At 39.8% G+C, this 15,519-nt stretch overlaps 1 protein-coding gene across 2 annotated transcripts in view; it reads right to left on the bottom strand.

Moving 5' to 3' along the window:
• The window catches only part of PPP4R3A (protein phosphatase 4 regulatory subunit 3A), a 41,784-nt gene extending 29,897 nt beyond the window's left edge, over positions 1 to 11,887 (bottom strand). Inside the window, exons 1-2 of one of the 2 annotated variants that reach the window (XM_048307097.1) lie at positions 10,733 to 11,887; positions 3,386 to 3,441 (exon numbers count right to left, since the gene is read on the bottom strand). In XM_048307097.1, coding sequence (XP_048163054.1) covers positions 3,386 to 3,441; positions 10,733 to 10,874 — 198 coding nt within the window. In that variant the 5' untranslated portion in view covers positions 10,875 to 11,887. The remainder of the gene's footprint in view (positions 1 to 3,385; positions 3,442 to 10,732) is intronic. The other variant, XM_048307095.1, reaches the window with a different exon arrangement.
• Positions 11,888 to 15,519: the final 3,632 nt, after the last annotated feature.

Below are 15,519 nucleotides of genomic sequence, written 5' to 3'. Positions count from 1 at the left end.
GCTTTTAAGGTGTATGCTACTTACCCAGTAACTAAATCCAGTATACTAACTCCATGGCAAAGTTATGGGACCATTATTGTAACATTTTAAAATAAAAACACCAACAAAACTTAACATAAAGCTGTAAACAAGAATACAAATCAGGTGCTCATGTGGCTGTACTGTGCACATTTTGCCTTTTCAGAAGAAGTTTCTGCCTACAAGTAGTACCTTAACATAAGAAATATTAAGTCCTTTTTTTGAGCCACAGGACATTAGTTTCTCAAGTTGTTTTCTTTCTAGCTGTTTTTCCTCATATGGCTTCCTTTCTTCTAGTTCTAGTATAAGTAGTGATGAGTTTGCCAGGAAGTACATGGTTCAGAGCATCAATACACTTCCACTGTAATTCTGTGTTGCAGAATCAGATACACAGACCTATCTCTCTTTTTAAACACAGCAGAAGACTACTCTTCATTGTGACAGACTAATTTATTTGACTACTGAAAAGGTAGTTAAGAGACTGTCTTATGAATTTCATGCCTTAATAAATTATTTCAAAGCTCCAGATGGCAGGTAAGTCTGGGAACTAGACTGTGCAAACTGAAGTATCTCAGGTTGATGTATGAACTGGGACAAAATCATACTACAAGCTCAGCTTCACAGGTATAGTTTTTGTTGGGGTTTTTTTGGTGGGTCAGTTGTTTTTGTTTGTTTTTAGTTTCCATGAATGTTTTACACACCAAGGCAAAAAAGGCAGCAAGGCAAATTTGTACTCAGGTCTTCATGCTAGTATTTTGATAAATAATTATCTAAACTGCAGTTATTAAAATACACATATGTATACCATGAGATTGCATAATTTGTGGCATCAACAATTAACGAGACCATCTGTTTCACAATGGCAGTAATAGAGCAGCATACGTAGAAGGTTTTTTCACCAGTGGAAAGACTTCACTGTTTATCACAAATGTATCTATAGGCTTCTTTTGTTGAAAGATCCAAAGCAACTGGCATAGCAAGTTTCCCCAAGAACTCAGTACACATTATTTCTCCTTGCTTCCAACCACAAATAGTTTCAGTTGGTCCAATAAAAAATTGTTTCTTCTTACAAGCCTCATGTCAGCCTAGATGAAGGCCAGAACCCATCTATTTATTCCATTAGATATTCAAAGTGCTCACAAGCTACATGCTGTGCCACAGCAGAAACAGATGTGCTGCTATGTACCCCTTAAAATAGCATGGAGGTTCACCCTCACAACAAAATTCTGAGATAAAAGCCCGGTAAGATCATAACATTACACAGCTACTTTGAAGTTTTAAGTCTTAGATTTCTGGGAGATTTTTCTTGAAATTTTTTAAGTGCAACTAACAACAGCAGGCAAGCTCAAAAGCAAGTCTTCTACCTTGGGCTGCCATTTCACTAGTAGTGAGGTGACCTAAGTGGCCTTCTGCAGTCAAAAAGAAAGATCTCACTCACTCTTCCATCTCAGTTCCACAAATGCATCTTGCATAAGGTGGCTTGAAATTTCTGCCAACATAAAGAGTTACCAGTTTTTGAAGAGGGATTTAAAGTACCAAGTTGATTTTCTTGTGGCTTAGTAAGTTTAAGCCGTTCAGAGTTCTAGGAGCAGAGCTGGAAAAAAAACCTACTCTTTCTTTCAGCTGCTAAGCTCCAAGCTTAGCTCACATGGAATCAGGTTTAAACTCTGAACTTGCCGTTTACTAAGGGAAAAAGGATAAGTAGGCCTCACATGAAAGAAAACAGGCTACAAAGCAGATTTAATACACACACCAAGAAACATTTGGTATTTCTAAGGCTTGGAGTGGAGCCCCATATTCAACCTATATTAGAAGCTGGTTTGCTTAAATAATATTAACAATCCACCTGCAAATAAAAATTTCTGTCTACACAGCATTTGAAAGCTTTAAAAACAGCACTTTTCCTTCTCCAGAACAGAGAATGTACAGTGCTATTCTAACGGGACAGATTCATGTTTAATATTTTTATTTCTCTAGCCATATTTTCACAATGACCAGTATGATTTATGCAGCACTAGATTACAATACATGTCTGGCCCAGAGTAGGAAATGCTGTAGGAAAACCACCACTGACAGGCATGCGCGGTGGTTTGCACCAATCTTGCAATTTTATGCCTACTTGAAGTAGGTTTCATGTCTGATCTGGCACACAGCCTATTGATACAAAACTCACCCCTCAATGCTCTTTGAACAAATTTAACCCAGCAAAGCAAGTTCACACCAGATCAGCACTTTAAGCCATAGAGCTGTGAAATATTCAGTGTCACTTCAGGAGTTTTAAAGCTCAAGTTACTGTATCATAGAACCATGACCTCAAGCTAGTCAGGATTACAGCTAAAACTTAAGTCTGCTTAGCATTTTTGCTGGTCTTGTCCTTTCTCACTCCCTGGAATTGATTCTCCGGACCCACACTGGCCTTGTCAGTTGTTCAGTATGGGCTGCTTATACAGTGCATTATGAATTCTATCAAGAGACAGACATGGGTTAAATTTTTCAAGGAAGGGTATTTTTAACCCATACTGGGTTCTCCCCATTCAGTTTAAAATACGGTCCTACAAACAGCTGCAGTTACACAACTACTGGGACTACCTGTGAACAAAACAACAGTACGTCCATGCCTGTAATAAACTATTAAAGCTAAAAGACTGAAGAGTGTTTTAATACACTAACTATACCTGAGAAGATTTTAACAAGTCTGAGCTGACCAAACAGGCAACAAAATACAATCTGGTTCAGCATTTTTAAACCTCTAAGGGCAGCAAATAAAGTACAAATCCCACACAGTTCACTTCTCACCCATCTCATGAGCATTCTTTAGGGGCTCACAATATATGGCTTAAATAATTGAAGCAAGATGCAAACTAAAGGTGAGAAGCTGCTTTTATGCATACAGAATGCTTTGGAACAGTAGTAACCCATACCCACCTTCCAAGTAAAAGACAAACAAAGGTTAATATGTAAATAGCTTTAAAGCCTTCTAGTCTTCCCTTGAATAAAAATACATTTAAAATTATAGCACCTGAAATATAAAGAAGAAAAAAGCCAGATGATACTAAGTTTCAGATACTATAACCCTCAGGAACCTCAGCTACTTTGTGATTTTCACAACTATGTTTTGCCTGTCTCTTCCAAAGAAACTTCTGGTACAAAACAGAGTGCAATTTAACTGTGTAACTTCACCAAAAATGCAGAGAAATAACACATGATCATGTAATGCACGAAATGATGCACACTACTTCGCCTATTTTTGGCACAAGAACATAAAACATCATTTGCAATAGAGGTAAAAAAATTATTTGCTACACTGTTGCTTGAATATTGTTAAAGAATCTGCCTTTAAACATGAGGAAAAGAAAAGTATGTTTACCTGTTGCTTCTGGTACGCAGTGTTCGGGTTAATTTTGGACTCCAAAAGAAGAGAGCCTAGAAAAAAAAAAGTTCCACTTATTCACATATGCACTAAAATTTTAATCTCCACATGAATTTTCTGATCACTTTTTCTTCAAGCAACAATAAGTCTCTTAACCCCTATACTTGAGCTTGATATTTCATTTGTCCCTCAGAGATATTGTTCACCCAGTACAGAATAATTAAGAGTGCTCTGAGGACTGAATTTTAAACCTTTCTTATTCTGAGTAATGACTTTTCCACAGAAAATCTTTTAGAGATGATAAAGTCTGCAGGTCAGCACACCAAAAGCATCACAACTGCACTCCAGAGATTATCTATGGTTGTTTTGTGTGAAATTTGTAATCATGTGGTATTTGTTCTTAAAGGTTAGCTAAAACACTTCTTTTCCTGGGAAGCATATCTAGAAACTAATGCTTAGAGCAGCAACCACTGTGACTGCTAATACCAAAAAACTTCACATAATAAACTCAGGAACAGTGGTTTCACAGCAGGTTTTACTGATGTAAGACACAGAACAGCAATTCCATTCTCATGTCTGTGTCTTCTTTCCCTTCTTTTTGCGTGTTAGCATTATTTTGTCACATTTAAATGATCTGAAGGGTTGATCTATGCAAAAACAACCCTTAAAACTGATTTTATTCTTGGACCAATCACTTCCCTCATCCACCTTGCTACTCAGCTGCACTAATGCTAGAGTGGGACTTAAATTTACATATCTGCAGAGCTTCACTCAGCTTACATGAAGAAATACTGATAAATTAACTCGCATTGTCAATCATATACCTAAAACATAAGGTTGCAATCACCCCTTTAAAGTGGCATTCTCCATTCACTTACCTGTTTAAATTTATTCTTTAAGAAAAGTCCAAACATTCTTTAAGAGAAGTGTTAACTTCTCAGTTTCATCACTATAGTTCTAAGGCAAACATACTGCTAGAATATGGGCTGCTCTCCATCTGTTCATCCCCTAGCCTGGACTGATACCAGGGGCTGCCCTGACCCAGGTGCAGCACTTGCACCTCATGAGGTTCACAACGGCTCACTTCTCAAGCTTGTGCAGGTCCATGTGGATGGTATCCTATCCCTTGGGCATGTCAACCACACCACTGCAGCTTGGTGTCATCTGCAAAACTGCTGAGAGCGCACTCAGTCCCTCTGTCTGACACTGATGAAGATATTAGGCTGGGGGATGTGGAAGAAGAAGAAGATCACAAAACTTCCCTTGCCGTAAGACTGGTGTATCATTAAAGAATTACCTAAGTATCAGAACATTCTGTTGTCTGATAAGAAAGGTTACTACTTAATGAATTCAGAAGCTTTACCAATGGTTTTTATATCCATTAGCTTACTATAAGTAAGCTTACTTATACTTACAATTAAGTATTTTTTTTAAATTAATGTACCTGCAAAGGCTGCTGGTTCCTAATTTTTAAGTCTGTTGTTCTACAAGAGGCAGCCTTCACTAACGAAGTTGGCTTGAGAAGCTATCACTCTGTCTCAACTGCTCTTGGAGTAAAAGTTGTTTACAAGCTCAGATAGAATTCAACAACAAAACTGAAATAAATACCCCTCAAGGGAAAACAAGACACAAAGAAAAAGCTCTCTTGCCTCAAGCCCAAAAACACTATTCAGGTTTTTTTGAGTTTTTCCAGTTTTCTAACTTGCACAAGCTCTTTTACCAAAGCAGCTTATTTGCTTAAGTGTAACCACATAACTAAAGAAAAAAATAATCACAAACCATAGAGCAGGACAGAGAATGAAAACATTTAAGATGAGGTTTACCAATGAATCCAATATATTGCTCATACTTTGGCCATACTCTCGAGCTTTGAATTTTGGGTTTGCCTAATGAACATCTAAAACCAGCATTTCCTTTTCCATTACAATCATCAGCTACACAGTCAGTCATGCTTTCAAAATCCCAGCTTCTACTACATGAAGTTTTAGAATATTACTTGTGCTATTAAATTAGCTGACTAACTTCTAGAAAGTCTTTAATGTCTAGAAATATTTAATACCAGCAAGTATGAATTGCAAGCTTCTAAGAATAAAAAGTAATTGATAATTTCAACATCGTATTTCAATGGCTGAACACAGACATACAGAAATGTAAATCCCAACATTAGAAGAATATCATACATAACTTGAATGCCATTTGACAAAATACTATTTTAAAAAATTGAAACAATTGAATGCAGACACTTCATCTTCCAAGCTAGAAGCAGACACTAGAGAATCACTTCTTTACTAGACTTATCAAAAAAGACCATTACTTCTCTACTAAACCTGATGCTTGCAGGAAAGACAAACCAAGCTTTGTAAGGTTTGAATTGCTTCTCACTACTACATGATTCAACTTATTCCTCACCATTTGGGACAATAACTAGAAAAATATTGATCTGGAGATAGAAACATACTGAAGGGTAAATTGTGCTCTATGACTAGTAACTGCCCCAAATCCATCCTTCTGGAGAATATGATGCTTTATTTGTGCAATAAGTTCCCCAAAAAGGGTTCGACAAGTCAAAAATCAGTGACTATTCTACTAGTTAGTTCAATGAGTTTATTTCATACCCTAAGTTTTATAGGATCAAGCCCCTTCCTGGTAGGAAGCAATGTTAAGTCTTTGCTATTGCACGTGTAAACTAGGCAGTAGTAACGGATGTCTGAAACACAGATACAGTCTTTAGAAAAAGGTTCCAGAGATGTAACACACCACAAATAAACACCTTTTCCATTCAAGGTCATTATCACTTGTTTGAGATGCTTTTGTCATAAGCATTACTTTCTATGTAGGTATTTTTCCATTGGTACTATCCTAGAAAATGCTAAGACTATCCAGTCTACTTCATAAAAATACACCAACAAAATTTCATCTTCATTGACCCAATGACTCTATTCAAAGTTAGGTAAGACCTGAAAACTCACCTTAATACAAGCTATGTTTTTAGTAAGTGCTCCAAAATCATGCAGATCTAGTTATTTTTAAAATTGCAGCCTTGAATGAATTTGTAAAGGTAACTGCAAAACACTGGTGCTAAAAAATAACATCTGAAACCACCAATAAAAAAGAAAACTGATTTGCAGAATTCTGTTACCTTCCACTGTAATGCAATACAGCACAGCTGGGGGTTTTGTTAGTAGAAAACACCATTCTGTGCTGCAGAAGAAATGTGTGTATAGGGAAAGACTTGCTCAAAAGAGATTACATACAGATTTTCAATTATATTTAGAGACATCAAATATCCCAATTGAACAGTCTTAAACAGCAAATTTGTAGATTTGTTTACAAATATGCATATGGAAGAGACCAGGTAATCTGGAACACTGCTCCTCTCCCACCAAACTGTTATATGGAGTCTTCTTCAAAAGAAAAAAATAGTGCTGCTCATTAGCCCTCACCAGAATAAACATGTTTACATTTAAATGAAAGTTTCAATTCAAGAGCTGTTTCTTGCAAGATGCACACAGAGGTTTAAGTGGGCGATCAGCTCTGCTGCAACCTAATCACAGAAACTAATCCTCAAAAACTCAAGAAAGGGCTCAAACCAAGGCACAAGAAAATGTTCTACAATTGCAAGAAACTATTCCTGAGTATAAGACACTTTTGGAGGGTCAAACCCAAATATTAAGGAAAGGGGAGAACCAGGAGAAAAGAAACAAACCCCCCCCCAATTCATCCTCCCCCATGCTTTTTTTCATTTTGATCTAAGATAAATACTGTGCTGCTTTCCTAAAAACAAGCCAACAAAATCAGTCCTTTGAGTTTGAACAAGGTAAAACAAACTTAAGCCAAATTTTGTCTAAGCCTTCTGCTAGATGTACAGGTTTACTGATACCTGCACTACAGAAACAGCAAGGATAGGTGCTTGCCCTGTGGCAGAAGTTATTAACATACAGACTTCAGAAGCAGCAAACTACAACTTCTGAATGAAAATTGTAAGAGTTCCTAAAACACAGCTCGCAAATATGGCCTGCAATGGAGGGGTTAACTTTGGCTTGTCAAAAAGTTTAGATACAAGACCAGTAAGTTTTAATTAAAGGTTTAAGCCTTCAAATTAACACAAATTACTTGAACAGAAACATTAACTTTAGAGGTCACTTCAGTCATCTGGGCTCAGAACAAAAAGAAGGCGATCTGAAACCATGCAGTAAACCCCAAGAAGCACAAAGACCTTTTAAGAACAAGACAGGCCACAGCAACCTAAAATACCACGTCAGAAATGGGTAAGAAATTAAAGGCTTCTGATTGCACAGAGAAACTCACATGGAAGGTGATAATTTGTAAGAAAAGATTTCACTATTGCTCTGCAATTCAAGTAGAATACACTGCAACTAGGAATCACACAGAGAAACTTTTCAGGGTTTAAAATAAAAAGTGAATAGCTATTAAAGTGTAAAAAAATTACAACTTCATGCTTCAAAGCATAATATACCTGATATGAAAGCAGTTCATGGTATTTCTGTTCTAAAATTGTCTCCAAATTGTCTGCCAATGACTCTTAACAGTTCAGTGCCTAGGAACATTTAGACATTCAACTAGCAACACAAATCACTTATCTGCTCTAAATTATTTTCTTTTAACTTCCGGTTAAACACCAGCACAAGTCAAAAAACCACTCCTACAGATAAAAATCCCTTTTCTTGAGTTCTTATTCCTCCAATTCCAAATGACAGCTTACCTTGGACATGGCATACTGATTCTATTTCCCTTACCTGAACACCCTGTGCTATAAAATCTCAACCACTTGTAAAGCAGCCTACTACACCAAGTCACAGCTGCAAAATCCTAAGATTGAACCATGTGCTAGCCCACGTGGTCAGCCAAAGAAACCACTGGTAATTCTGCTGTTGATCTGTGCATAGCCAAACTGGTCCTTTAACAGGAGTGGGAATTTCCCACACACATCAGGAACTACTGCTCACATCCCCACGACCTCCTCCACTCAGGAAATGGAGCCTGCACCTTCAGGCAGATCCCGAGGTTTTCTGTCAGCTTCCTGGAGTAAATCAGTAAGAACATGCCAGTGTGCACAGGATGAATCTCAGCTCAAAGGCTAGGAAAAGCTGGTTTAGAAATGCAGGAAGGAAGAAGTTTCATTGTGGAAAGAGGAGGAGCTGACAAAGAAAGACAATACAAAAATGCAATGGAAACAGGGAGGCAAATGGTGTACAGGTCCATTCCTACTACTTGTATGTCCTTGATAACTGGGAAAAAGTTAAAAATCACAGTCAACTACTTCATTTAGTTAAAGCATGCAAGGAAACACAAATTGCACAGCATATAAAACCCAGGTATGGCATTACCTTTTTCCAAATAATTTGCTCACATGTAAAAATGACTATTTCCCTTCAAAATTAGCCCACAAACAATAGACACTGGGAGTAAACAAAATATAAATCAAATTTTATGAGGTGTTTACACAAGCAAGTTAGAAAAACTAGCTATTAATAGAGTGCACATTTATCCAGGAATGATACTACCTACTATATTAAGAACTTTAACTCTGTATATTACTCAATACTTCGAAGTACGAAGTATGCCGTTTGAGAGGGGTCTAAAGTGTGCATCCTACTAAATAAACATCTGTGTATTAGGTGCAATTAGTAAGTTTGAGACAGTTTTGCTTTGATTAGAGTATCTTAGCTATGCAACACAAAGCGATGACTTAATTTTAGTTTTTATACCAATTTCTATCTTCCTTCTTATAGATGTTCATTTACAGGTGAGCTGGCAACAAAAGTCCAACTCAGGTTCTAATCAGTCTGAAGCACACATATCCCACTGCAAGTTAATAAATGGATTTTAGTATGAATGATCTATTTCTTCACAAGCAGGTTAGGAACTGCAGTTCTTTTGATTTCTTTTCTAAAACAAATTTAAAAAAAAAAAATCGGAAAACTTTTCATGTATAGGAAACATAACAGTTTTTAAACATGACCCCCATAGCCATGTAGGCAGCCAGGACAGTATCTACGACAAAACATACTGTAAAAATTAGTCTAAAAATTTGGTGATAGCTTTTTAATTCCCTTCTCATGTTGAAATTAAACTAAATCTATTTCCGTTTTAAATGTTTTCTCTTGCACTATGAAGCTGCTCAAGGTTTAAATGCATCTTCCTCACTGTAAAATAAATAAAAATCAGGTATCAGTTTAACCTTTTAAAGTATAATCAAGAAACTACAAGATCTCTCTGGGGACTTATCAGAAGCTCAATTACCAAAATCCAATCTAGATGACTGATTCCTCCATATCAGTTTATGAGCTTTGCTGTGGAGGTTACATATTGTACAGTTTGTCAGAACTTTCTCAAAAAGTAAGGATTAATGATTCTCAAGTTGCTGTTCATCCTACTTCCTACAATAAAAAAGCTTAATAAATAAAATTACAAGGTCTGTTGACAGCCACAAGCTACAACTAGATCTACAAGTCACTATATACAGTAGCTATACATCTAATGAAGTAGTAAGTCATGCACTGACAGACTTCAAAAGCAAAATGGTACAAGCTTGATATTGTAAAGTACGCATTCTAAAATCTCTGATCACAGCAGTCATGAAGTCACTTAACCAACAGCCAAGACTAGCCCAAACATGTAGCTACAGGGCTAGATATTACTGCTCAACTTATACTACTGACATACATTGCCAGAAAACGTGAAAGAATAATCTATCATTTAAAATTTATTTTCAGGAAGACCTAGAACTGCTGAAGGACTGAGAAGTCTCATTACATTAAAAAAAAAAAAAAAAAAAGCATCTCTGAAAATGCTGTTCTGTCCATTGTATTGTCTTCACTACCATAACTGTATCTGAAAACTGTTGATAGCTGTTATAATGCCTTACATAATTCTAAAAGCTACCAAAGAAAAGAGCAGGTGGAAAAAGCAGGGTGTTAGCCATCCAACGACTTCCTAAAAACAAATACTACAAACTAAGATCTAAGTTTTGAACAACAACTTTCATGAGGGGATTGCTTCCAGAAACATCCAGTGATCAGTTCTGAAACTAGACCACTAGATATCCAAACCCATGCAAGATTTACGACCAGATCTGAACGCATTTTGCAAGCAACACTCTGTATTCAGTATGAACCAAGTGCCTATTATGCTTGCACTTGATGGCAATCTTCTATTTTTCACTTTGCCTAGCACGAATGAACCCGGGTTAGTGACTACTTGCTTTTAGGAATACCACTTGAATTACGCAGCAAAACATTAAGGCAACAGACACAAAGCTACACCCAGTTCCCTTTCTGGGTAGGCAGAGGAAAGACTGTACCTTCAGCCGTACACACTTACCATCACTCTCTGCCCTGACTAGCAGGGACATGCCCTTGAGCCTCTCCACGTAGCAAGAGGACACATGCCCCGTGCCTCGATCATCCCACTGGCGGTCCTCATTTAGCGTGTACACCTTCACCCTCCGCCGGGTGTCCGTCATCCTGCCGCCTGCCACACCGCAGCCACCACTCTGGCTTGCAATCGCTGGAGGAGCAAAAGGCTGGTCGGGGGCCAGGCCCCCCTCAGGGGAGGGGAGCGGGAAAGAAGGGAGCAGCCCCACACGGGCACGCCAAGCAAACTCTTCGTACTCCTCTTCAGTGTCCCAATAGAATCCTCATTATCGAGGATAACAGAGGATTTGGGAAGAGGGGGAAACGAGGTGAAGATGTGAAAAGGGGAGCTGCTCCTTCAGGTACAGTCAGACGCTGCACAAAAGGCGAGTAAGCCTAGGCAGGGAGAGCCGCAGAGAGGAAAGAGGCTCTTTGCAGGGCGAAGGGCGGGCAGGAGAGGCGGTGAAGAAGGGATCCCAGAGGAGAAGGGGATCCACGGTAGTGAAAGCCGCGGCGGACAGCAGCCGGCCCAGCGTGACAGGAGCAGGCGTTCCTGGAAGCCGGAGCCCTGCCGAGGAAAACAGGGGGGAGGCTGGTAAGGCCGGAGGGAAGCCGAGGAAGGGAGGCAGGCGGGAGAGGGGCCGCTCGCCCCGGCCTGTAGCCCGGCTCTATTGTGCAGCAGCTGCCCAGGCCCGAAGCCCCTCGCTCGCCGTCCGTCAGCGCGGGGCTCCAAGGAGCCGCCCTCCTTCCCGCCGGGGCTGCCCGGGGCCTGCGGACACTGCCCGTCCCGGGACGGGGTGAATGCCCAGCCGAGCTCAGCGCCCCGTCTTCCCCATGGGCTCCGGTCGCAGGCGGCGGCTTCACTCCCAGCCTAACTCCGCCGCCATGTTGTTCTTCCTCCTCCTCCTCCTCCTCCCGGTGCTGCGGCGGCTCAGTCCCGACTCCCCAGCGCGCCCTGCGACGTGGCTGCGCTTCCAGGCGCTCGGCGGCCCAGCCGGCAGAGAAACGCTATGCCCTGCGGAAGGAGGGGGCGAGCGGCAGCGGCTGGCGCGGCCCGGCTCCCTCCGGCCCCGGCTCCGCCTCAGTCACTGCGCGGCCGCCATCTTGGTTTCACCTCTCACTGGAGGCGCGGGGTCTCCCAGCCAGCGGCGGCACGGGCCGCCCGCCGGCATTTAAAGAGCCAGCGGCTCCGCGCGGGGGACGCGCGTGTGGCTGTGGCCGCGCCGCTACCGTGGGCCTGGGGGAGGCGCCGGCGGCCCCCGGCTTTGTGGTTTTTTTTTTTCTTTCTTTCTTTTTTTTTTCTCTCGTGTCACACCTTGCCGAGTGATCCCAAAGTTAAACAGCTTTTGTTTCAATGTCTGTTGGATCTCCGCAGTCGTAGATGGGATCAAACAATTCCCATAACAAATAGAAGCTGTCGAGGCTCTGCTTCTGCCACTGCTGCCAACATCTGAGCATATGTTTGACAGATTTCCCTAAAATATGTGAAAACACTGGTGCATTTGGGACCCACCAGCACCACTGCAGAAGAGAGTCCATTTCACAGTACATTCTAGATACACAGTGTACATGGGAGCACACTGCAATATATACTCTGTTATTTTATGCTTTTGAACAAGTACTGATACTTGTTTATCAAAGTGAGTTATATCCCGGGTGGTTTGAGACAAAACCACAGATTTGCAGCTTTCACCTCAGAATTAATTATGTGTCACAAGGAAGGCTCTAGTCAAGCCATGTTTTCCTTTGTCCATCTTCTACTTTGTTTGCCCCGTGAGAAAGACAGTGTTTGGTTCCAGGACTGATAGCCAGCTTCCTGAACGAGCTCCGCAGGGTCACAGCACTAGCTGGACAGAGTTCAAGAGGTGTTTGGACAATGCTCTCAGGCACATGGTGTGACTCTTGGGGTGTCCTGTGCAGAGCCTGGAGTTGGATTCGATGATCCTGGTGGGTCCCTTCCAAATTAGAATATTCTGTGATTCCTGATGTGCCCAGTTAAAGTCATTTGGCCTTTGCTCTGATGCCCCAGGGCTGGTTAAGAATACAAGAGCCTTCAAGAGTGTTGTTTGGGTGCCTGTGACATAGCTGATTGTATGTTGTGCCTGTTGTTCTCAGCATGGTTCTCAGCTTGGCTAAAGCAGCGACAGGTTTGAAGAGATTCAGATGTCTGAGAACTGTGGATTGTGGGCCCAGCTGAAGGGGAACTGCCACACAGCATGTGTACAGAAAGATGCTTGTCACCTTCCTTTGGTGCCCTGGGCAGCTCTTGAGGGGATGTTCCTGAGCAGGTGCTGTGCTAAAACTTTTCTCAGGCCAGTCTGGAGATGGATTTTTGTGGCTTCAGAAAAGGTTGATGTCACTTAGAGAAAACTCTGTAGGACTGTTATATTCGTGTACCATTTACAAATTGTACCCTCTTGTGGCCATCAGATTAAGTAGAGACCACACTTCTCACTGCAGTTTTGATTTTTTTTTAACTGAAAACAAGAACTTAATCAGATTTCAGTTTGCATAGTTTGCTTTATGAAAATGTTCAGCTCAGCTTCTTTTAATGGGCCTTGTTTTATTTTGATACCAGTCTGAACAATGCTCAGTCCAACAATAGTGGCCACTTGTCAGGTTTTAACCCAATTCTCATTATATTTGGCAAGGGGTTTGATTTTTTCAAACATTTCTACCCCTGTCATTCCAGAAAAAAAGGTTGGGCATTGAGAGCAACTTCCCATGCTACAAAGTAGTTGTGAAAGAAACATTCTTTCTTTCTTTCTTGGAGTAATGAGTTATAAAGCAAGTCTGTCATGTCACACCTCAATTCCTTCTCTCCATTTCTAGCGGTTTGACAGTTTGTGTCCAGAAGGAAATACCTTCAGGCATCATGAGAGGCTGCTATTAACTGAGTTAAAAGGTTTAGGCCCCTTTAGTTCCTGTAAATAATAAAGGACCTAGCCCCGACAGAAACTTTGGCCCACCAGGAATTGAGTAATAAATGATGAGATGGAGTACTGAATACCGTTTTAAACTTTCATATTCCTAGGAAAGTAACTGCACATGGATCAATGTAATAGGAATAAGCCTAAACTGGGTTTACCATACAGAGCTACTTTCTTGCACAGTGGTCAAGACTAAAGAACAAGATAACTTTTCTTTCAGTGTCTAAAAATAATTGTGGGAAAAAAAATTGCATTGTTATTATGAAGAACTTCAGGTCACACATATAACTTTGGTCCTATGTACAAAGGCATTATTAGAGCTCCTAAAACTCCTAGCTAACTATTTTCTGACAAAAAAAAAATTATGTTAGGGAAACTAGCAACTTCAGAATTTATTATGGTGAAGATTATCGCTAGAATGAAAGTCTGTGCTTGCCTGAGTATATAGTTATGGCTGTATTCAGTATGTGAAAACAAGGTTACAATCCATAATACACACATGGACACTCGCTATGTCTTCTTGTTCCCAAGGTATGTATTCTGACTTGTGCCCCAAAAAGCTGTGGAAATGAATGACTGAGTGAAAATAAAAAATTATATAGAAAAATTATCATAATAAGGGGAGTCTATAAAGAAGAAGATGTCCATAAAGGAGTCAGAATATCGTGATCAAGAAAGAGGGGAGATTCAGAAAAAATACGTTTCTAGTTTAGTGGGGAAGCAAACACAGCAGTTTGAAATAAATACATACAGTAGACAAAAGACAAACCTAGCAATCATTACAAGTTACGAAGCACAGAAAAAATGGATTAGAATGTCAAGAGTTATGCATAGTTGGTAGTTTTAGGAACAGCTCATATTTCCTAAATCTTAACACTATTATAGGGCTATTCTATCAAGATTTTTAAAAATGTTGATATTGATACATAAAAAAAATTAGAATAGTTTAATAAATACATTTGTTCTATACTTGAAAGAATGTGTGAGGTATTTGCATCATATGATGATGACTAAGTGCTTTCCTGGTCATTATTGAGAAGGATATTAAACAACTTTTCTTAGAGAGAGACATATTCAGGTATGCATGTCCTAAAGAACTTGAATTTGAGAGTCCTAAAGAGGCTTGCATGTGTGATCTCAGGAAGCATGAAACCTTATTAACTTTTAATAAAGCTTAAATTATTGCAGAAATTCTGCAAGACATGAAGACTGACTATAAATATTCAAACTGGACAAGTGAGAACCCAGATAATAGTAGACTGATTTATCTGACATCAGTCACAGACAATAAATGCTCACACAGAATGCAATAAAGAATTACAAGATGGGCATATAGTAGTAGCAGCTCATGTGGCTTTAGGGAGAAAGATGTTTAATTTATTGTTAAATTACAAAGTTGCTCATAAGGGTAATGGTGCAGATATAATATACATGAATAGTTCTCAGGTATTTTTCTGGAAAGTCAACATTGTATTCTGTGAAGAAAGCTCACATTGCATGGGTCAGATTTGAGGTGACTGGCATAGCTCAAAAGAAATTATTGATCAGTGTAGATGATCCTAGATGATTGTGAGAAATAAAGAGTAGGACTGATGCTATTTAGGATTTCTTGTAATGTTTAGAAAGTCAATGTAAAAGCTCTGTACATAAAGCTGTGTATGACTCAGAGAGCCTGGAAGAATGGCAAGAAATGGATGAGGACATAAGGATCAGAAACAGACAAGTTCACTTACTGAAGGTGCTGATGTAGAATGGCTTAGCCTGGGACAGCTGGGAAGGTTACTGGCAGCTGCTTCTGGCTTATTCCAGCTTTACAAATGTCTGT

The sequence above is a fragment of the Corvus hawaiiensis genome, chromosome 6 (assembly GCF_020740725.1).
Source record: "Corvus hawaiiensis isolate bCorHaw1 chromosome 6, bCorHaw1.pri.cur, whole genome shotgun sequence".
In the NCBI taxonomy this organism is placed as follows: domain Eukaryota; kingdom Metazoa; phylum Chordata; class Aves; order Passeriformes; family Corvidae; genus Corvus; species Corvus hawaiiensis.
The sequence above is the reverse complement of the archived record's forward strand: the minus strand, read 5'-3'. Positions and strand labels throughout refer to the sequence as shown.